General features: G+C 35.2%; 1 protein-coding gene across 4 annotated transcripts in view; it reads left to right on the top strand.

Moving 5' to 3' along the window:
* sema5a (sema domain, seven thrombospondin repeats (type 1 and type 1-like), transmembrane domain (TM) and short cytoplasmic domain, (semaphorin) 5A) overlaps positions 1 to 25,369 on the top strand; it is a 145,129-nt gene that overhangs the window by 46,448 nt on the left and 73,312 nt on the right. For all 4 annotated transcript variants that reach the window (XR_009425594.1, XM_059524531.1, XM_059524529.1 and 1 more), the window contains exons 3-5: positions 8,191 to 8,290; positions 11,628 to 11,673; positions 23,124 to 23,186. Coding sequence is in view for 3 of the 4 variants with exons in the window: in XM_059524531.1 (XP_059380514.1) it covers positions 8,191 to 8,290; positions 11,628 to 11,673; positions 23,124 to 23,186 (209 nt within the window). In the remaining variant the exon portion in view is untranslated. The remainder of the gene's footprint in view (positions 1 to 8,190; positions 8,291 to 11,627; positions 11,674 to 23,123; positions 23,187 to 25,369) is intronic.

The raw sequence follows: 25,369 nt of genomic DNA on the forward strand, positions 1-25,369 counted from the left end.
CTACAAAGTTGAGGTATGAATTCACAACCATCTGAGCCTCAAATAGTCAAAAGCCACTGGGTGCACCTGAAATGAATAAATACAAGCAGTAATGTAACCTACAATGCAGTATTTCAATATAAAATTTAATCTATATTACAAGTTTATCAAATGATTTAAATAATTAATATATTACCTAATAAAATCAGCTTCAGAGTTTTGAAGCATCAAACATTTCTCCACATCAGCTGCTATTCTTTGCACCGACAAGAAAAAGAAAATAATCTTGTGATTTCTTTAAAGCATTTACATAAATGAGACCAAAATTAAAACCCCAAAAGGCATATATTTTAGAATAAACAAACTCTTACATTTTATCAAAAAATTTACTTATAATATTACATTGTAGAACTTTACCACTAGTCAAATTAAATAATTTACAGTGCCCAATTACAACTGTGTTATGACATTAATTTTTTACATTATTTTTTGAAAATACAATTAATACATTTTGGGAAAATGCAATGATACTTTTTAAACGTGAGACTAAACCGCCATTAGGTGGCAGCAAATAACGTAATGAGTGAGTCATTCATTGAACCGATCCGTTCAAAAAGCTGAACCATTCATCAAAAACACCACCGAGTTTTGATTTGAGGATGAGCAAAATAGTTTTGCTTTGATCTTTGTTTGGAACTATTTTCGTTGGTGATATAGAACAACTGTAAATATATTGTGTCTAAAAAAGTAATTAACTTGTTAACTAATTGTTTATTGAACTATGGAATCGTGATTCTCAGCAAAACGGCTCACTTGTTATGCTACTTACATCATATGTTATAAATAAACTCAACAGTTGAACATTTACGTCATGTATTTTCCGTGAGTTTATGTGTGCCGGTTAGCTTGTTTTGATGTTGAATGAAACGTTAATATAATCAGAATCAGTCTCACGGATGTTTCCTTAGTCAAAATTTTTAGTATTTTTTTTTTCTTGTCTAAATGTCATGATAGGAGGCTATTGTGACATGATATCGCGAATACATTAACTTAAATAAATATAAAAGGATATATTTCTTAAGTATAATTAAGTGAATTTACCAGGAATTATGAATAAAGCCTCTAATCTTCAATCGTTCTCATGCTGCTCCAGTCGGCTGGATATCGGATTTGAATGATGCGTGCGCAATCCCATAATGCCACACTACAATAAGTTAGTGTAAAAAGCAGGAGCTACAGTGACAACACCTGCTTCCTGTAAATGAATTACAGTTGACGTGGAAATATACTGATAACAACTGTAAAACCTTATTTGACCCATAATGCATTGCGAATTACAGCTGCATCTTGTAAAACGTTTATACAGTAATATTCTGTAAAATTTAGCTGTAGAAACTACAGCAATTTTTTACAGTGTACTTATATTAGTACTTGTACTAATCCTTTATAACTTAAAACTTGGCACTGTGTACAGCAAATGTTGTTCTCTCATGTTAAATTGCTTGCAGTGTTCTCCGTTTATAAGTCGCTTTGGATTAAAGTGTGTGCTACCAGGGGCGATTCTAGGATTTTCATTTTAGGGGGGCTCAGCCCCCAATGAGGGTATGATGTAAAAAAAAAAATGTGTTTATGCTCTAATGCTCATTATTAACTAGTTTCATTCATTCATCCAGTAACATGCATATGGCACAGTTTTATAATCACTGAGGTACCGAATGTGAGGTATTTAGGAGGATTCGGGGGCATGCTCCCCCGAGAAAATTTTGATTTCTCTGATCTATATATGTGCATTTTAAGAAAATATGGAAAAAAATGTAAAAAAAATTTAAAAAATTTTAATTTAAAAAATTTAAAAAATTGGATGACAATAGCTTTAAAACCATGTGCGGGCAGCTGTTTTTTTTCTCACCTCATCAGCATCACACTCTTTTTCTCTTGGTTTTTATCTTGCTCTGTCTTTTCCCTCGTAAAGCTGAGCTTTGACTGATATAGGCTTTTTATTTTTGTCTGTCAGTGAAGAAAGTAAACATAGGGTCAACTGATAGGTTGATTTATGAATCATTTTCTCAGACAAAGCTACCAGGAAAGCTAGGTAACTAAGTCCATCAACAATGAAATATAATTTATTATTTTTTTTTTAAGCTTTTTAGCCTTTGTAATCAACAATATGGTTGGATATTCACCAAGTCACCCCGTGAAAATCTATTTAATTTCAAATCATTCAACTAACCAGCTAAACGTGTATTAATGTAACTGTCTATTGGCAATATGATTAATCTGTTCTATATTTATTTCTATTTATTAAAAATAACAACATGAATTATCAATTTGCCACTTCTATAAATCAAGTACTTAAAAGAAAATCACAAATCCCTTTTACTCTTACTCTAATATATGTATGTACACTCCTCCTGATTCATTATTACTTAATACAAAACTATATTTATTAATACAAAACAAAAAAACTCCAAAATAATAATGATGTTCTCTCTCTGGGCCATCTAGTGCTTTCAGATAATGATGTGTGTCTTTAATCATTTCTGTGCATGGCAGCATAATGTAATGCCAAAATACAAAATAATATGTTTTAAAGTTTAAAAAGTAAATAAATAAAATAAATCATGATCGTTTTCTAAAGTATGTTTTCATGGGTGTTAATCGCTTCATTTTTGTAGGAATAAAAAACAACTATCACACAAGGGCTGAAGGTGAACGCAGCGAAACGTATTGGTATTGGATGAGAAACCGAGCCGTCCCGTGTGCTCCCAATGCTCCAGTAACATTACATTATGTAAACTGCAATGCATTTATGACAAAGAACTGCACCGATGCAGATGTAATATCATAGCAATCTATCAATAAATGCACTCACGACACACCTTGTACTCTCTGATGTTCGCTCTGCTCGGCGCCACTGAAGATTGAAAAATGCGCTAACTCCAAGCAGACTCAGATAAGGGGAGGAGCCGAAACTTGACGCAGCTTGCCGCCGTTTCAAATGAGTTTGAAGCCCCCCTAAAAAGGGCCTAGTGACGCCCCTGTGTGCTACTTAAATAAATGCAAATTTAAGTTAGATAGATGTCCAATTATCAAATGTCTTCTCAGTATCACCTTAGTAAACCAGAATTCAACGTAAATAAAATAGCTTTTCACACCAATTGCATGCTGATTTAATAAACACCTTCTGTTTCTCTGAAATTTCATGCTTTGTGAAATAGTTGTCCCTGTAATTACAGTCAAACACACAGGTGGTGCTGTGCTTATCCTGACAAAGGCTATATAAAGAAGAGTGACTGATGGGCCTCTTTTCTTTTTTTTCTTTTCTTTTTTAATCTAAACCTTTCAGACTTTGTCAGGCCACCCAGTAGGACAATTTAGAGTGAATTGAAGGCTGAGAGAAACATTTTGCTCTCTCCTTAAATTTGCCTTTTTGAATCAAGCCTGCAGTCTCCATTTATAGAGGGCGAATGTTCCTAGCAGCCTCTTTGAAAAAATCAATAAAAAGGGTTGAGTCACCGAGATGCGTGTCTCAATCCAGACAAAAAGACAGACATTGAGACCAAGAGACTGTGTTTTCCTAAATGGAACACCTCTGCTCTCTTCTCCAGAGTGCTGTGGGGACATGTTTCTCCGTGGACCGCGTAATCTTTGTCCGTTAGGGAGAAAAAAGTGGGAAGGACGAACAGTCGGCTTTCCTCTGTGCAAACTATAAAGAAGATAAATATACATCCCCTCAGCCATGCCAGAACTCCAGCAGAGCTCCACTGTTAGATCTCTGTATAAAGGCACACTGGTTGACTGTAAAGAAATGTTAATATCAGCGCCATGGAGCTGTTGTGCTCTGCTCATAAGTGCCGGTTTGTGTTCTGGACAGATGTTGCACACTCATAGCGAGTCAGGTTTGCATTTTGTTTAGACTTCAGAGAGTTTTTTTTTGTTGTTTTTTTTGTCTTGTTTTTTGTTTTGGGGGGTGGAAACAAGGTTTTTCTCCTGTTGTCAATGACAGGTTTAAGAAGCAGATGGTTCCCCACAGGTACAGTACATATCTTATGATGGGTAGGAGTGTTGTCTGTATGGGCTTGTCAGAGCCCTTGCTGCATTGCATGGCTTGGGGGAAAAACAAACCCAACACTAGACTTTTTATTTTGTTTGTTTTATGTTATAAAAATCTTATTTTAGTAAGTTTCTTACATATACAGTTTCTAGATCATTAATGTTGCTGTTAATGGTTTATTATGTAGTTTTCATTGTGTTTGTATGTATTGTTGAAGTTCTGGGTTACATTTTTTATACATTAGCATTAGTTAATGCAGTAGCTCACATGAAATCATAGTTAACAATATTTTACAGCATTTATTAATCTTCCTTAATGTGTATATATATATATATATATATGTATGTGTGTGTGTGTGTGTGTGTCGATATATTTAGCATTTAAAAGGAAAAGTTCAAACAAAATTTTGTCATTTATTTACTCACCTTCATGTTGTTCCAAACCTGTAAAACCTGTAAATTTATCTTTGACGCACAAATGAAGATATTTTTAATGAAATCCTAAAGCTTTCTGACCCTCCATAGACAGCAACGGAACTGGCATGTTTAAGGACCAGAAAGGTAGTATGGACACCATTAAAATGACATCATTTGTTTTCTTTGCGCAAGAAAGTATTCTCATAGCTTCTTTGGTATCAGAGTGAATCAGACAACTTAAGATTTGATCAAGAACATGGTTGAAACATGAGGAGCTGAATTCCACAGAAAGGCCCAAGACAACATGATTCTAAATCACATTTGTAATTTGTAATTTGTAACATTTGGCAACAATACACACTCTTTGTAAAGTGGTTTTGTCTCATTTTAATTACAATATTGTGTTGTGCTACTCTCTGTAATTTTGGTTAGAAAACTTGTTTAAGAGCAACTTTGCGCCAATAGACCCCAGCATTTGCACAGCTGCGGCTTGTCAGATGTTGCTTCCCGTACTTAAAGAATCTTTGTAAAGAGCAAACTTATTAATGTCTATTAAAAGAAACAGTCCTTGGCAGTTCAAGAAAACAAGTTTACGAGCAAACTAAGGCAAGAGTTCTTGCAGTTTTGACAGCCGTGACCTTGAGGTCTTTAAATTGCTTCCATGCTGAGGTTGATTTTTGGAAAGTGCCCATGTTGTTTTACATCTTTATGCTATTTTTATGTGACATTCATTGCTAGTGTGGCTCTTTCACACATTTGACTGAAAGAATTAAATAATTTTGCAAGAAGATTTTAGTTCTACTCAATATTTTGTCACAAAATGACACCTTTAACATATAAAAAAAGTGTTCACTGTATCCTGCAAAGAATGTGGAAATATAAACAGAACATAAATGCCTACCATTAGCTGACATAAGTAGCCTATATTAAGTCATCCAAAAGCCCAAAAATAATTAATATGTATTGTTATCATATTAAACTGCTTTTCAGAAACACTGAAGAAATACATTGTGTGTCTCCACATTCACTTACGAGTTCCAGTCTCGTTGAAGTTAGGGCTATCCCATAGAGACATGCAAGATTTATGGAGGAACATTGTGGTAACTGATGTTGCGGATCTTTAGGGAATTCTGGCTTCCTTTTGTATGCTCGAGATGCGCTTCTTCAGAAGAAAAACAACCCTATCAGAGTTAGAGAAAGCTTTGTTGTTTAGCAGAGCTGTTTAACTGATTATTAAAATAAAAGAACTTTATTGAAGAAATGTTGTAGATTATATTTAATTCATTTACTAGGTTTGTAAATTATTCTGTATTCATTATTGTTTTGTAAAGCACAAAGGACAAAAAAGTGTATCTGTCTGTCTGTCATTTTTCGATCTATATAGATATATCTATCTATTTATCGATCCATCCATCCATCCATCCTGTCTGTCTCTTTTGTTTTATCTGTCTGTCTATTGTAACTTTATATATCTATATATAATGTATTTACGTGTTAGGGCTGGTAAGCGATTAAAATATTTAATCTAATTTATTAATTTAATCTAATATATTAATACATTTGGCTGAGAAATTACTCCCATAAGATCATTTAAAATCATTGTTGTGTAAAGCATCAAACAGACATTACAAAAAGTAGCATCAGCAAGAAATATTTAGTTTGATCAAATGTATTACATATACTCCTCTTGACCATGAAGGGGAGTAAATGATGACACAATTGTCATTTTTGTTTATCATTTGGTTTGTGAATTATTGTTGCGTTTCCACCGAAATAACCCGGAACAATTATACAAATTATATTTTATGTTTAACCACTAAAGAGACATCAGAGCCAGCAGCACATATCAGAAGGTCTAGTCGAGGTGAGAGTGCTCTCGGTGGATACATGAGCACTGAGCTCTCGCTGATCGCCTGAAGCTGACGTCTCCGAGGTCGGCCAAACACATTTTTAAATAGGTGGTGTCTTTATACATAAACCACAGATTTGAGTTTTAAGCTACATTTAACTACATTCTCAACTTAAATACTTTTACATTTCATACAAAATGACAATACAAAATTACATTTCATGACACAATAACAGTAATATTTTGAAAATGATCCGAATCCGGTTAAAATCAAAATGCTGCATGAACTCAACCAATCAGCATGTTTAGCACTCAAGTCCCGCCCCCGAAAGTTCCAGAACTTTGAAAAAGTTCTACCTTGCCAGCAGGGACATTCTGAGGGGCATTTTTTTACCCGGAACTTTATTTAGATCCTGGTTCCTGCGGTGGAAACACACAGAGTACCAGACCAAAGTCCCTAGTTCCTGGGTAAAGTTCCAGTGGTAGAAATGCGGCTATTACCTTTATTTTTTATTTTTTTATTAATTTTAGTATTACTATTATGGAAATATTAAATAATTTCTTTAATGAAATGATACTCTAAAAAATAAACTAAAGCTGCCAGTAGGTGGAGGTAAACGTCTTAATGATTAAGTCATCAAGATATTTATTCATTGATTTGATTCGTTTAAATGGCTGATTTATTCAGGGGTGAAATGAATTTTTTTTATGAATGGTCCATTGAATCATTAGGCTTGTTCGACTTGAAGCAGATCATCACCGTCAGACTGATCGGTGTGTGACATCAAAGTACCACAAGAGCTTAGAGAGCAGATGGCTCCTTATGCTTTTGAATCGCTTTCGCAGTCCTTTGATGTCATACACCGATCGGTCTGTGCAACGCCTCTTCAAATCCAATGCGACTATAGCCACTGGTTCAATGCGCCAAATGGTTTACCCAATTCGTTCAAAACGTGCATTAAGAAATGAAATGCTGCTGTGTGTTGGTCGGAGATTAACAGTTCTGCTTTGTTTTTATATGTTCGTTGGCAAAATTTAGCAAAACAGACAACAACGTGTTTAAAATAACACAATATTAAATTCTTACTTACTGAACCATTGTATAAGATCAGTGTGATATTGCATTTAGCCTACAGCTCATGTGATATTGCTTAACTACATGATGTGAATATAAGACAAAAATTCAAATATATCTTGAATTTCTTATTTCTCATTTCTCACTCAGTTCTCTAGGCTCCATCATGCAGTAAGTTGTTGCCCTGCCTCATATTTGTCATCAATCAACTGTATGAAATGTCAGATGACCCACGTAGGCTACTGTAGGTCTGGGGCGGGGCAAGTGCGTTAAATGTGTTAATAGTTTCTCACTATAATTAATAATTATAATTAACGCTTTAAATTACCAGCCCTAGTGTTTATATTATGTTCATTTTTATGTTTTATTTATATGTTTTTGTAAATGTATTATTGTGTATTATTTCAACATTTATTATTATTTCATATTTTTATTTGTATATTTAATTATATTGTTATGTGTGTAATGCGTACATATAAAACATATTTTAACTGGGAAAAATAGTCCGCTCATGTGTTAATGTGAAACTACATCCCAGAACTGGAAAAAGCAATGACCAGTAGCACAAATGATCACATTACTGGAACAGCTAACCCAGCAGCTATCTCATTACACAGAGGTAGGTAGGCAAAAGATGTTAGACAGGCCAAGATTGAAGCATTGATGTCAAGGCCAGAGGTTAATATGAAAGGCGCCACAGCGAGGGCATTTGATATGCATATCATACACCCGCACAGAAACAAACACAAATGCACCCAGGAGCACTCAAATTGAAGAGAAATATGTGCGCTAACATGTGCCCTCTCTTGTTCTGCAGAAATCGAGCCTTGGATCCACCGATTCAGAGCTGAGGGCACCGTTGATTATTCGCAACTGACCTTTGACCCCGGCCAGAACGAACTAATCGTGGGTGCAAGGTAATGGTTACTTCTTCCATCACTGCATGAAATTTAATTAAGACTCAGTCCATGTGTCTCAGTATATGAATGAGTGTGTCGTTGTCAGAGGTTCTGACAGTGTGTGTGCTAAGCCTTACATTCAAATTGTACTATATTTTCAGCAACACCAAATTGACACCCATTGCGAAAATGTCACAATTGCCAAGTTTCCCATGATTAGCCGAATAGTGACACACAATCCGAGTCCTCGTAAAACCACACAATATAACCGAAGGACTTTTGTGGCAGACAAAGCATAGCATAGACCGTCCTCACGACAGATACTTTGATTAAAAAAAATCGCACCATGAATGTGAGAATAGGATAGGATTTCCTGTGTCCAGCTCTAATTAATGAGTGTGATGATTTCCACATAGACTTTCGCACTGTCCTCCCATACATCTTCAGCCAAATTAATCTCATATTCCCAATCTGTCAGCAGCCTGGATGATCTCCAAGCAATTATTTTGTGACAACCGCAGAAATGGTTTGATATGAGGCACTGTAACCGTTCATTCACCCCCAGGGCCGGGGGGCGGTAGAATAATTACTTTTTCTGGGGATTACCATTCACTTCACTAGTGGTTCATTGTATCGTGAGCAGAATGTGTTAGTAAGTTCTCAGAACCTGCTCCGAAGTGCAAAACATCATTATCAAGTCTGACATGGCTAAAGAGTTGCGGTTGGGATTCTTGTTCTCTCCAAACATCAAACGTGTCTTGCTGGTGTTACAAAGAAGTGCATATCAGTGGTAATGACTAAATTGAAAATATCCTTGTGCCCTCTTGCACAGTAGGAAACACTTGTTAAGTTTTTCCAGACATTGTGTTCTCATTGTTTTCCTGTAATGAGAAAGCTCAGTCACTCAGTTCCAAATAATGATTCAGTCTGTCAATAGATGTCTTGTACTTTAGGGTTTTGGAGACAAACACAAACAACTGGAGTTAAAGGAAACTAGTAATGCTCTTTAGATTGAGGTTAGCAATTAGGGATATTCTTAAATATATGAATATATGATAAATGAAAGTTCAAATGAAATAATGTAATAATTATATTTTTTGCATTTATTTATGTCTAATATATTTATCTTCTCACATTAACATTGGTTATCATTTTTTATTTCACTTAATTAAATTTGTATCTACTTTTATATATTTATAATATATTATATTATATAATTATTTGTTCATTTTTCTATGTATTTTTTATTCAAAGAAAATGTAAATAGTTTAGTATGTAAAATAATATTTGTATAATCATATGCAGTGGAAAACATTTTTTTTAAATATTTGTTATCTGCCTCAAAAACATCAACTTTGGTTATCATATCAGTGCCTATTTTTTATTTCGCTTAAATTAAGTGCATTTTATTTCGGCTAATATATTGGCTGTCTGCCTTCAAAATACATATTAGATCATCCCTACTTTTTTAGAATGGAGAGGTGAAAATCACAGTAAACAACCATGTTTATGCAGGTCAGCTATCTTTCTGTGGTTAATGTACATCACTGTGGATAGGATGAGTCCGGGGCTGTGGATCAGTGTTGTTCGAATTGAACTGTGAAGAGGAAAAACTTAAGGCTTGCCTTGGAGGAACTCCATGTTGCTTTCAGCTCGACTTGATGTCCCTGGAGCAGATGGGTTTGCAGGGCCCAAGGCCTCACAAACACACCCACAGTCTGGCCTAATGGACTGTGTCAAGATTCTCCAACTGAGCTGCTGCTTCATCAAGGTCACTGAACAACAGGGATCTCATGAAGTTACTCAGCAGCTCAAGGAACATTCTGTCAATTACCAACACCAGACTGTGCAGACTTGTCAAATACAGGCACTTAGAGTGTGAAATATTGAGTCATGCCTCTACTGAAACAAATACCCATTTAAAAACTGTTGTTATACCCTTATGTATAAATCGATAGATCCAAAATAATCATATCCTAAACATCTGTGCAGTGGCTTTTATTAGTTTTGGTGTTGCAAGCTATTAAAATGACCTACACAAATATGCAAACCTTGGCATTACTTGATTTTTTGTGTTCTCATTAATGTGACCCTGGAACACAAAACCAGTCATAAGGAGCACCGGTATATTTGTAGCAATAGCCAACAATAGGCTACATTGTATGGGTCAAAATGATCGATTTTTCTTTTATGCTTTTAAGTAAAGATCATTTTCCATGAAGACATTTTGTAAATTTCCTACTATAAATATATCAAAACTTAATTTTTAATCAGCAATATGCATTACTAAGGACTTCATTTGGATAACTTTAAAAGTGATATTCTCAATATCTAGATTTTTTTGCACCCTCAGATTCCAGATTTTTAAATAGTAGTATCTCAGCCAAATATTGTCCTAACAAATCATACATCAATGGAAAGCAAATGAATTATTCAGCTTTCCGATGATGTATAAATCTCAATTTAAAAAAAAAAATTACCCTTATGACTGCTTTTATGGTCTAGGGTCACAAATATCTTGAGAACCTCAAAAGGCTTTAACGGGAATGCAGTGAAACACAATCAATATGCATGTCGATTCAGTAAGTGGACCTTAATCACAGCAACCTGATTTATCATGTACTCTCTTATACAATAAGACAGGCTCCACTTTCAGATTACGTACCATATTGTTTTAGCAAATGTGTTTGTGCTTCCGACATTCACAGATGGATGTAAAATCATGTCGGACGGATATGCAATTTGTAGTTCCACATATAAATTACATTTGAGATTAGAGTTGGCAAAACACTATATTGCTACACTAGATTACATGCTCGTTCCAAGATGTTTGGAGGAGCAATTTTAGTTGTTTTTTGTTTCCCAGAATTAAAATGCATGCAGCATTTACAGGCCTCTGCTGCTCCAAACAAGCTCCTTATCCTTAGGCAAGGTCCAGCATTGGCTAATTAAAGTGACAGTAGGCTGCTTTGCATAAGAGGTTTTTGGCTCTAACACATTGTTTGACTTCATCCAGGTGTGCAGATCATATAAAAAAAACTTGAACTTGAACGGTTACACCAGGTTGTATTAAAACTGGATGTGTATTGGGAGCATGTTAATGTGATTTATTCAGCAATTAATTTGGCAATTTAGTTCCCAATCCTCCGTTTTATTTATAGTTTTGTTTATCTCTGAAAAAGCTCAAAACATTCCTCTCACAACATTGGCCAATTGCTATTGCGCATGGATTCACTCGAAATGTTGCAATCCATAAAAATCTCCATTTATAACCGCAATGGCCACCCACCCTCTGAGGCAACTTGTGTTCTGAATTGGGTGGAAATTCATATCTTTTTTTGGTATTTTCTTTCAGAAATCATCTCTTCAGGCTACATTTGGAGGATCTTTCATTGATCCAGGTGGGTGAAAAAAGTCTATATCTGTCTCTTTCTGTCTTTCTTTTTTTCCAGAATTGCTCAGACAGCTCAAACACCCAGGATGAGACTAACAGGTGTTGCTGCCGCCATGTGTGAATGCCAATTATGGTGGCTTCATAAGCTCAGAGAAAAAGAGTCTGCCAATTTAAAAGTTGTCAGTTCGGCACAAAGCTGACGTGACTGGTGTTATTGCCCCGTGGGCTAGTGCTCTCTGTTAAATCCATATGTAAACTTACCCTGGACTCCATTTTAGATTTGTGTGGTTGGAAAACTAACAGCTCTTATTTGTATGGCCTGATGTCTGTTTGTGCTAAAATTTAATGTTATAATGCTGTCAAACAAACATGTTATTTGAGTCTTTGATACTGGCTTTGAATTGGTAATTAAAAATGATGTTCACTAATAAATATGATGAGGCTGATAAGGATAAGAGAGTTTTAAGTGCTGGTTATACTCACTGGGATTAATCATTGGAAACTGTTGTGTATTTGTGCTTTATAAGGTGGCGGATCACTCTCTGGGATTGGGAAAAAAACCTTATTAAAATTATTATTTTAATTAAAAAAAGTTTTTTATTTTATTTTACCATTTTTGTCCACTAAACCAAAACCTTGTGTTGCAGCCAACATATAAAAAAAACAAGGAATGTCAGAGTAGACACTCATTACCGTGTGTTAAATGTCATAAAATATATTTTAATATATCAGTAATTTTCATATTTTATATGTTTTGCTCCAGCATACCTGAAAACAAACATAGGAGAAGCAGATGGATATTTATTTAACATAGCAATATTATTTTATATTTTATATTTTTGACCTTTTTATAACAACGCAGTGTTAAGTCAGGTTGTGGAATTTGGCAATAATACAGTAATACAATACAATAATACAATACAGTAATGTTATTAAATATGTAGCAAACTTTTTAAGATTTACGAATTAATTATTTTTATTTAAAAAAATACATAAAAAATGTTTTTATTCACATTTTTACTTGGTTAAAACACATGAAAAACCTTTAAATTATATGTATAACCTTTTACAAACCCATATAAAACCAACATTAAATACTAAGTGTACATTTCTTACAACTTGGCACAAGTTTTAAACTAAATTTAAAAAAAAAAAGAAGAAATTAAAAATGAATGAGTTTAGGTGATTTTGTGGTTGTGAATTATGTGAGTGTGAATGCCGCTTTAAATGCTCTACTTATATAAAAGTCAGAACTATCAAATCTAGTTTAGAAGCCAAATGGACCTGAATGAAGACCTGCATATCTTATTCCCTTAACAAGTTTCAAACATAATTACCCAGGAGTAACCGCTGTCTTGTAATAGCTGCAGCAGACAAGTTACTTTCCCTCTCCTATTGCATTGAGCATCTTAAAACCACATAAATACCCATCCAAACATTGACATCTTTGAAAGTTTATTTGAAGTCTTTCCAGATAGACTCCTTTGAGGCCTTTAAAAGAGCCAAACACTGGCAACTTCAACATCGTGGGGTCTCCTCAAAAAGACTGACCTCCTGAGGAAAAGAGCAAACAGACCAGACAACTGTAGAGATGCCTTTTGTTCTGACCTGCTCACAGGGAACAGGCATCACAAAGATGAGCTCTTCCATTGCTCTCCAGCCAGTCCTTACCTCCGTAATAGAATTCCTTCACTTGCCTCACAGCACGGAGTCTTGTGTGTACTTTTCTTTTTGGTCTTTTTATGCCCTTTGTCACTTCTACAGCTGACTTTGTTGAAGGTTTCTCTGAAAAGGGAAATTCTCTGATGAGATGTTTTGAGGGGAGCTTCCCAATTTAGCTTGACCTGAGGCCGCTTTGCAGTCTATATCAGTACTTGTAGGTTGTTTGTGTTTTTAAACATTCACAAATTTGATCTAGGGTAAAACATGAAAGTAATGTTGTTCCCTTTTGGGTTTTGGTGTAATATGGTTTATTCATATATAGAGTTTTTCTTCTCTCCTTACACAACAACTTTCGGGAAGACCGGTGAGATCACAGGCGAGGGGATAATATGAATGATTCTGGCAATATGTTGCAATGAGCGAGAAGTCCAGAGACCTAAGAAGGAAATGAACTAGAAAGTGCTGCTTTTATCCTTCATTGATCTCACAGAATTGAGCTTTTTGTAGCAGTGATGCATCAGCAATGGAAAAAATATAAACCCGCAGAGTGACCCATCATGTGTCTGCAACACCTCCGCTAGTGTTTAAGAGCACAGTGTTGTGAAGCATTAAAAGCCTTTTAATGGCAGGATAAATGTGGCAGCACTATAGTATATGTATAGTATGCAATCATTATATGGACATTGGCAGGGCACATTATATTTCATGGGTCATTGTACAAAATGAGTGTAATTTGTCTCCTATAGTATATGCAAGTATGTAAAAATGACTTCAAAATTCAAATAGCTGATGCCAACTAAAAATGTCTTTAGTATACTGTACATAGTAAAGCCAGATTAAAAGGCTTGTATTTTATTATTTTGGCAAGCCCTTCTGCACTGAACATTTCTTTAGCTGTAATTTTATTTGTATTACCACATGCAGTAAAAATAATTTACCATCTGTTACATTTTCCCCTCTATTACTGTCAGCTCCTTTTCATTTTCTAATCACAACATATTTATATACATCCCAATATATTAATATATAAGTTTACAGATACACACACACACACACACACACACATATATATATACATATATATATATATATATATATATATATATATATATATATATATATATATAATTATAAATCTGCATTGTTTGTCCTTTTGATCTTTCATTCAAAAAAATCTAACCTTTCATTGAAGTAAGACAAGTGAAAGTGGGGGGAAATCATATTGTGAAATAATTCATATGAATAATTTCTCCAATGCATGTTGGCCACATTTATTGGCACCCCTAGAAATTTGTATGAGTAAAATATATCTGAAGTATTTTCCCATTATTATTATTTTTTTTGTTTATTTATTAGCACACCAGGGTGACTAGGAACACAGAATTGTCCAGCCATGACTTCCTGTTCCACAGGATTATAAATATGAGGAACATAAAGCCAAATTCCCTTAATCATCCAATAATTAAGAAATTCCAATCAACTAAAGATGCTACAAATCTGCCTGGAAGAGGATGTGTGTCTATATCGTCCTGATGCACGTTGAGGAGGAGAGTTTGAGGGGCCAAAGACTCTCCAAGAATCACAGCTGGAGAATTGCAGAGAATAGTTGAGTCTTGGGGTCAGAAAACCTAAAAAATATATCAAACAGTCCCTACATGACCACATGTTGTTCGAGAGGGTTTCAAGAAAAAACTCCTGGCTCATCCAAAAACAAACTCTAGCATATTGAGTTGTCAAACACGGCTGGAACTTTAAATTGCACAGGTTTCTATGGTCAGACTTAAAAAAAAAAGAAAAAAAAAGCTTTTTGGCATCAATCCCACCAGATGGGTTTAGTACAAACAGGGAAAAAATGACCCCATGTCCACGGTTAAATATACTGCTGGATCTTTAATGTTGAGGGCCTGTTTTTCTGTCAGAGATCCTGGATGTCATGTTCAGATACATGACATTATGGATTCTATCAAATACAAACAGATAAAAAAATCTAAAACTGACTGCCTCTTTTAGAAATCTTATAATTGACCATGTTTGGATCTTCCATCAGGAGAGTATTCCAAAACAAACAAAAATGTGTCACTGAGCACAAAATGAAGCTTCTGCCATGGTTTTCCCAGTCTTCTAACCTAAACTTTGTGAACTAAAGAGAAGAAGCACCAACATGGAGCTGTGAATCTGAAGGATCTGGAGAGTTTCTGAATGAAATGGTCTCTGATCTCTTATCCGGTGTTCTCCAAACTCTTCAGGCATTACAGAGAAAACTCAAGCTGTTGCAGTATCTTGGGAAAAGGACATTGCAATAATTGGGTGCCAATAATTGCAGCCAACTTGAACTGGAGAAAACATTTATTCACAATGAGATTTCCCCCCAGTTTCAATTGTTTTACTTCAATGATAGATTTGAATTTTGTGAATATTTTGAATGAAAGATCAAAAGGATAAACCATGCAGATTTATTTTCACAGCCACCTTTGCTCATATTAGTGTAATTGTATATATATTATGTTTGAATTAAACTATACAAATTACATAGATAGATAGATAGATAGATAGATAGATAGATAGATAGATAGATAGATAGATAGATAGATTAGAAATAGATTTCAGTTTCATGCAGGTCCCTTCACAATAATGAAATGCAGATTCAGATCTGCAGAGTTTGCTGAAAGAGAGCACTTTGGAAGGTCGGGCAGGTCAGATATACTTTAATGAAAAGAGAATGTCTCAGACTAGTTTAATTTTCTTAGAAATCTTCGTAATAGAAAACAGAAAGGGTTCACGAAGTGATAGACACAACGAAATGTTGAGCTAGTGAGTTTGAAAACTGGCTGACAGGTTCAGATGATGTCTGTTAATGCTTGTCCTCTGTGTAATGTTGTTTTTCTGTCAGGCTGTTGTCCACAAGACAGACGAGGAAAGTAGGTTTTTAGATGTGATGATTTAACAGTGTAGACCTGCTTGTTGATAGACAAGCTTCTGATCGACTAGTCTGCACTGGATTTAGTCTCAGGCTCCCTGTGAGCTGCCTGACTGGAAGTCCAACTAATTTAAATACTAAAGCTGACAACTGCTACATTATTTTTAATATTTGCTTACAATGTGTTATATTAATCAATATATAACATTTAAATGCTAAAAGTGACTCTAATTATAATCTAAAGATTATAATAGAAAATTAAGAAATAATATATTAAAGGAAAGAAAACAAAGGATATCGTAATAAATGTCAGTTCTATACACCTGCTAATATCATGGTAAACAGAAACATGCTGAATGTTGCATTATGGCAATCCAGTGCTTTTAATTTTGTTCTCAAAAAAGTGAGTAGTGATGCGTAATTTACAAGTAAATATAAATCGAGTTGCTTATTTGTGCTTCTACACTGCATCAGCAGCTTTGGAGAAATGGTCAGTTTCTGCAAGTTTGCATCTAAGAATTCTGAATTTATATATCACTAAAGGTCAGAACTGTGACATAAAAAGTCACATTTATCTTTTTCATTTTAATTTTTTATTCCATATGTAAAAACATGATATTAGCACTTTTGGTAGTGACTTTTAATGTAGAGAAAATATAGATCCTGACCTCTTGTAGTTTTTTATATCAACAGGATTCTGAAGCCCAGGTTGACTGAAAAATACATCTCTTTGGTCTCTCATTGGTCAAATGACAGAGGTGCTTGAGGAAGAGCAGCTCTATTGTTCAGTCTTTATGCTCTCAGTCTACCTAGAATCCACCTTGCTCAGCCCATTTCCCTCTGTCAAGTCTGCTCTCCCTTAAGCATTTTGCATATTGTACAGTAGCAGCACTCCTAGCGCCACTGATTAATTGCCTGAATAAATGCATTGTAGTCACTTCATTGTATTTCAGGCTTGACAAATGAACGCCGGAGCCTGTTTCCCCAGTACACCTCTATTCAGCCGTTTTGCGAGAGTAAATTTAAATCAGTTGTTAATATGCAACAGAGCAATTGGCGTCTTTATTCCTGATGCATATGTAGAAGTTTAACACTGCGTCATTAAATAATTGAATATTTAACTCTAAGTGAACTGAATGATGTCTGGCTGCTCAGGATAGTCTGGTTTCCTTTTGGCAGGCTCGAAGGAAATGAGCGGAGGCGCTGTGAGGTGGCATCTTATCCGAGTGGCTTGTTGACCAATCGCCTCAGGTTAAACCTGTATGTCCTCTGCACCACAGCCAGCCTGCAGTGTCTATTCAGCACACATGCACTCATAATGCTGTGCCACTCACTTACTCTCTATTTAACGCAGCAGTATAGCTCCTCAGCTCATGACAGCTGTCTCGTTTTGAACGTACCGGCCAGGACCTGCCATTTACATTCACTTCCGCAGCAAATATGGTAATCACTGTGATTTAAACCGGTGTTTAGCCGTTTGCTCTAAGGGGATATGCCCACGAGCGCAATTCAGCTCTCCGCAGTACTTACACACATGCACCAGTGCGTTTGGTTCAGCAGAAACAGAGCCATTACCGTGATCGATGATTTTATCATGTCAGCTGGTTGTGTGTTGATTTTCTTTAGCCGTGACTCTGGATCTTTTGTTCATTTTTTTTATTCATATTTTATTCAGGGGCACCGGAATTGTGAGTGATGTTGTGAACTCATGAATATTGATTAGCAAGTATTGATGTTGGTAGGTAATATTCTTAAACCATTTAAGTCAAATTATTTGATTAATATACTCAAATTAAACCTTCACTTTGGTACTATTCGTAAACTGATATTTTGTGCAAATGTGTGTGAATTGTATAGCATTACCGAAGGCAGTTTTTTCACCAGTATCAACCCAGTTTTATGTTTGCTCAGATATTTTAACTTTTAAATATTATTTAATTCTGAAATATCAAAAACGAAATACCAACCTTTAAAAATACAATTAAAAAAAGATACATTTGAATGAATGAATGGAATTATTAAACAACAAGTTATATGAATGAATGAATATACATTTGATAGTTTATCAGTTATGTCTGATATTTTTATTGCCTTTCGAAAATGGTTTAATTCTGAGATGTCAAAACAGAAAAGTAAACCATTTAAGTTGATTCATTAAGATTATAAATTATATCTTTAAAATAAAAATAAACAAATAAAAAAATTATAAAAAAATAATGAGATGTCAATTGATGTATCTAATACAGGTATAATAAAAAAAAATATGATAATTAACAAAAAAAATTAATCAAGTTGTCCCTTGACTGACATTTCTCAAACATCAGGATACAATAAATAAATAGAAATGTAAAACATTTAAAGAAATTTTCTGAACATAAATGTAATTTTGGCCTCAAACTGATATGAATGACATTTTATCATCATTTCACTCAGTACCGGTTTTAGTTTGTAGTTTGAGCCATGTCTGTGAAAATTTCAAGTGGGTTTTTGCAGTAGGGTTCTCAGAGTAAAAAAAAAGAGTCTGTGATTAACATTACTTGAAAAACTTGTTCAGTCAGTTACATTAATTACACACTTTCATACCTCAAACATGAATTTTTGAAAAATGTTGTGCTTTAAAGTTACTAACAAGTTGCCACATAAGAAACCTGCAAGCAGACAGCTGATTCAAATACACATTTGAGGATAAACTGTGCACGTCTAGACTTATCAAAATGCTCTTGATTTCATTGGTTTTTGGAAAATTGTTATTAACAGCATTTAGCTGATATTGACTTTGACATGTTATATCATTAACTTTCCTTTTATACGCAATATAAAGTTGAAGTAAATGAGACAGATTGTCAGTCATGTATTTCATTAACCTCTCTTACTCACCGTCACTAAACAATTACATGCACTGATTAACAGAAAACTTGTGCTAATTTCTGAGGACGGCTGTTTCAAATGCTTCCAGTTATTCTGTCATTTGCATTCATGAAATACTGAACATATGAGCTCCCCTTCAGCGCTCTGTATACAGTAGTGTAACTCCATCAGATGTCTGATTAACTAGGCTTGGACCGTGGTCTTATATGCCAATTACAGGCTGATAATGGCCACTTAGCAACATACTGCTGGGATTTTTTTCCATTTACATATATGATGAGTGGAGATGTATTGGGATTTGGTAAAAGATCACTTTTGGCTAGGATTTCTGTGATATATGAGGTTTCAAACTCATTTATAAGCCACAGTTGCAGGGCAGGATGAGATCACCTTAAATCTCCACACTTCAGTGCATTGTAATTATGAAAATGCACGATTAATCCAATTGAGCAAGATGCAGTACTTTGTCATCTGTTGACTGTTGCTTGATGTGCTGCTTGTTGAAATGAGCAGAATTCATTGAATACCCAAAGCATGCCTGTGGTTGCGTTCTTCAACTCAGATAATACAAGCATGCACAACAGAAATACTTGCAATGATTTATGCATGCTTTGTTTTGTCTTGGCAATGTAAATTCCAGGCAGAACTCAGAGAGAGCCTTGTGGTGGGCGACTCAACCCACACCATGCTGACTGGGTCTCTCTGGCCCACCTGTTTCTGACAATGACCCCTCAGTTCTGGGGTCTGCACTGGACCATCTGGAACAATGGAGTGAGTCTACCATACAGGAGCGGAAGAACTGTAAAGACATTAATGTGTGTTTATATAATTTCAGATGTTGTCTGTGTTTTTACGTTCATGGTGAAAGCTATGTATGTAACCAGTTGTATAGCTTCCATAAAGAAAACCTCTGAAAATCTGAAGGACAAACTGTTGAAACCAAGAGCTGAATTTATTGAGCATTGTGTTCTATATGTTTTTTTTTTTGTTTGTTTTTTTTTTAGGCTAATTGTTTTCTTCTTTGTGGTGCTGCATAAAACATCTGTGTAAATAAAACAATCAACCAATTAATTCAACTACACTGAATCAAATAAGACATAAACGCCAGTATAGTACTGTGCTTGTACAGTCTTTGGAAATGTTTTGGCTTTGGTTGGACTGTTTTCTTTTGTGGAGCAAAAATTTACAACGTAACTGATAATATTTTGTGTAAAATGTAAGCTGATAGATGATTACTGATAGATGATGAACATTTTTAAAAGTAAACAGTCATTTTTAACCAGGCCGATTTTAAAGTTCCCCTATTATGACACGGTTCCACATTTTACGGTTCCTAATATTGTTTTTGGAGTCTCCTACAATAGGATTACATGCATGCAAGGTCAAAAAATGCTTTAGTTTTCTCAAAATATACATTTAATATCACCTCATTTTCCAGCGATTCTCAAACAATTTGTTCGAAGCAGTTCAAAGTTTCAGTCTCTCTAAACCCCCCCTTTCCGTGAGCCTGCTCTGATTGGTCAGATGGCCTAGTCTGTTGTGATTGGTCTACGGAATTTCAGTAGTTACTACGTTCTACGTCACGGAAGTGGGATTCGAATTACTAACAACTCGTCTAGGCTGTAGAGAGTCGATTCTTTATTTTGGGAAACAAGAACTTTATTTATCATGCGCTTTCAGCTTTAGAAATTTGCAGATTGTTTACATTCACATACAGCTACATTACACACTGCATGAAAGGCAATATTGGAAATGGCATATTAGGGGCCCTTTTAACGACTTGAATAAGTAGTTTTTTGCTAATTTAATTTAGCTTTTGATGTCATCCTTCTAGCTATTTTTAGCTGTACAAAACAATTTGTTTTGCTGCTTGATATTGCAAACTAGTGTTTCTTACCATATTACTTTAATACATTTTCTTAATTATAGATGCACTGCTTTGTAGCGCAAACAGTCTTACTCTTTACCGCACTTTCTTTTTGTCATTTGCATACTTTCACGATTAAAAACAAGGTGGATAGATTGATGAACAATTTTTAAGAAAATGGTTATTGTTACCAAAGCTATTTTTAAAAGACAAACATTTTGAAGTCAGTCATAAATACCAGTTGACATAAATAGGGCATATTTTACCGAAAGAGCAATTTTATGCTGTGCTGGTGTCTACCTGCCTCTTTTCCATTATTCACTTTTGAAAAATGTCTTGTGTAAAAATATCAAAGAGCGCAAATAACATTCAAGTCGTTAATGGCCAAGTTCAAGTTGGTTAATGGTTACGTTCAGCATTATTACATCATTAAATAGCTCTACTGATGAATAATGCCAACTACTGAATGACATTGTTTACACTATCCTGGAAATTCATAATGCAGTTTTCCAAAGTATAATTTTAACCTAATTTGTCAAGGTAATGGTTTTAGTAATTACATTTAATTCACTTTTCGCACCATTTTTGCTGAGCTAAAGGCAACACCTTGAGTGGGCGACGACTACTACCTCTAAGCAATTTGTGCTGGCACACACAAAAACCACTTTAAGACATCCTGATGCTGTCCTCGCACTCTGAAACATTCTGCTGATGTGCAGTTTGTTTGTACGACTGACTTTCCTCAAAATAACTGGTTTCTAGCCTGGGATATAAGAATGAAGTTTGTTCCTATTCCTTCTGCTGCTCGGCTACAAAAGTTCATAAAATGCACAGTTAAAATATAGTGTTGTGCCTCAGCGCCCCTGCCTAGCTATAATTATGGCATTTGACAATATGCTTTGAAGCATGAAAGCGCATAGTATTCTGCCCTCAGCCTTCTTTCTGCTCCTTCCTATCATTGTCAGGCTGAAAGTGTTATATCAGTTGCTAATGGTTATTTTGACACATTAAATCATCTTTCTTGTCATTCTGGATGTGAAGGAGTTTCCTGTCCCTCAGCCTATTTCTCTGTCTTGTGGTGGAGATTTGGCATGAATGGGCCTCGTGGGGAAACACATTCAGCAGCATGACTGAGCAAGACGACGGATTTTCAGTCCTGCATTTGCACATTCACACCCTGCACCATCTTCTAAGTGTCACTTGTAAGATTCCCTATTGGCTCGAGGGAATGAGAAACTGGATTTTTTTAACTTAATATTTGCCTGTTTCCAGAGGGTCACGGGTGCACTACGTCCTGTTCAGCCTCGGGCCGGGGTGACATAACAATCCCGTCTCATAAAGCCATGATCGGAGACTCTCCAGACAGAGTAACATCTCAGGCAGCAGCCACAGGGCTTCTGCTGTGCTCTAGATCACTTCAAAATGAGGTTACTGTCTAGCCAGAGTCGTGCCTCCTTGGGGAATGATAATTTCTTATAAATTTTTCAGTTCTGGAAAGGATAAAAATGGTCACTGTGCCTTTGTAACATATTCCTTAATTGTTTTTTGATAGTCAGTCGCTTGCTTTCGCTTGGCAAGCTTAAAGTCTCACACATCTGGATCCGAGCCAGAGATCTCATGGTCAATAAGTGCGAGGAGCTCATTTGATATTAAAATCCATTTGGAGGCAGTTGCAGACATCAGACTTGGCATTAGCCAGCAGTTCAGTGCCAGCGGTGAAATGTGAATGCAACCATAGTCTGTGGACGCTGTCATTGTCTCTGGGACCCTCATCTCTCGGTGAAGGACGGCACACAGGCTGCCTCTGAAAAGCCTGTTGTTTTTCCCAGAATGCCGGGGAGCTGAATACAAGTGATTATCATCCAAGATCTGCCTGCTTTCTATAGCCAAGTTCATTTATCCTCTTAGTGACAATCAATAATACCTGGCTAAACACAGAGATTTGATTTAAAAAAAGAGTTTCTTTTGCACTATATCCTAGAGCTTAGTAAATTTAAAAATCATTTGAGGCATAGATCAATTTTCTGATGTAGCAGATCTGTTTTTTTTTTCTTGTATGAATGATGAGCTCACAACAATGGCCTCTTTAAACAGCAAAACATGTCATTTCATGATGTTCTTCTTAATGTGTGTTTGTTTACAGGAGGCAGAATGGCATTGCGATGAGTTTACCAAAGGAGCCTGTTTCAGTCGAGGCAAATCAGAGGTACGCACATCTGAAAAGTACAAAAACTGTAATAATATGTCACTTTTACTTGCTAATTTGTACTTTTATGCACCGTTCAGGGATATAAAGTTGCACAATCACGGTGACATTCACAGTTTCCTTCCATGAGTGTTTTAAATTCTCCAAATATTTCATATTCGTGTGAGAATTATAAAAGGATATTATAGGGGATACATTTTCTAGTTAATTTTGGAAAGCTTGGAAATATTTTTTTGAAAAAGATTTATGAATACTTTGATTCAGCAAGAATGCATTAAGTTGATTAAAAGTGACAATAAAGATATTTATAATGTTTCAGATTATTTCTGTTTCAAATAAAGGCTGTTATTTTGAGAAATCCTGAAGAAAAAAAGGTTTCATGGTTTCCACAGTTTTTTTTAGCAGCAAAACTAATAATGTAATAATCTAAAGACCGGAATAATGGCTGCTGAAAAATTACTTTGTCTTCACAGGACTAAATTACATTTTAAATTTCTAAAAGAAAACAACTATTTTAAATTGCAATATTATTTCTTAATATTATTGTTTTTACTTTATTCAATCAATGCAGCCTTGGTGAGCCTAAGAGACTTACTTGGAAAAACTAAAAAATCTAACCAATCCCAAACTTTTGAATTTAAACATTTGAATTTAAATCGAAATTCAAAAAATTAATAACCCTTGGAATAACCATTATAAATCTTTTTTTTTTTTTTTTTTTTTACAAACCTTAAATGTTGGGTTGCAAAAATGTCTTTAAGCTTAAACATTACAAACAAGCAAATTAATGGACAGAGAACACTTCACTTCGCAGAATGCCTTTACCTGCCATACTTCCTGTCATTTCAGTGCAACTTCCTGTAGTCATGATTAGATTAATTCAGATTTAACCTGTAAATCGAAACTCTGAATTTTGCCTAAACCCCGTAGACAAACGTCTACTATTTTGACTTTTTAAACAAAACACTTTAAAAAGAAGTTTATTGCAATTTTTATTTCATAATAGTACATATTTATTACCTATTTATATTTTAAATAACATCCAATACTGATCCTAACAGCAACCACTAAAGGGCTGTCCTGTTGCTATAGTGACCACCTCAGGTGCGATTTCTGTTACCATTTAGCACCACATGGAAATATGAGCTAACTAACATGTTATCTGACCTTTTGTGGTTACTGAAAAATTTTAATATGTTTCAGACCTACCTTTTGTTTTGACTTCCATTGGTGAGGGGAGAGGGTGAATTCAAACCCCCAAACCCCACTGTAATTCACATCCTGAGTGAAGGTTATTTTAAATATTACCTGTACTTAAGAAAGCAATCACCCTCCTAAAATAGCTTGCCCATTATTTATGGCATCGCTCTTGCTCAGGCATTCCCATGTCTCTTCCACTTTGCTATGGAGCCGTTTCCATGGCACTTCAGCACCGACTCCCTTGTGTTTTTGAAGGCAGACTGAATCAGATCAGATTTGTGCTACAAAATGTTTCTTAAATCTCCTTAATATTTCACTTACTTCAACTCTGTCAAATATGAGACGGAGTGTCCCTCTTTGCTTTATAGTATGCTACACTGAGCTGAGCCATTTTAAGTCATATACGGCTGTATAGGGACTATGTTTGGGATTGCTGGTCATTCTTCCAGCCTGGGCTAAGCCCCAAGGTGTATTTCTAGAGGCCCCCATGCGGTTTCAGCCTGTGTGAATGGCCCCACAAGTCTTTTTTTTTATTCGCTTGTGAAACGTGTTTTGAAGCCTGTAATAAGATGGATTACTCTGAGCAACATGTGATTGTTATTCCGAATTTCAGGAGGAGGCTGTTGTAACTTTCTTGCAATTGTGCAGTCTTGCTGTATCGACTGCACATGTGGTGGCTCAAAATATCTCTAAAGTAATAGTTCGTTCCAAAAAAAATAAAAAATTGGTTCTTAAAAAGTGGCAGAAAAAAAAATTCTGTGAAACACAGAAGGATGCATTTTGAATGATGTGCTGGTTGCTCTTTTCCACGCAATTACATTGAAGATGTCAAGCTTCAGGAGGTACACAAAAGCACCAAAAACTATACTAAAAAGCTTTTTGTTTTGAAGTGATATGATAGCTAGGGCTGGGCAATATGGATTAAAAAATGATCAGGATATAATTGTTCATATCAGTTGATATTGATAATTATCACAATAAAT

This window comes from Carassius carassius, chromosome 35, assembly GCF_963082965.1.
Source record: "Carassius carassius chromosome 35, fCarCar2.1, whole genome shotgun sequence".
NCBI lineage: Eukaryota > Metazoa > Chordata > Actinopteri > Cypriniformes > Cyprinidae > Carassius > Carassius carassius.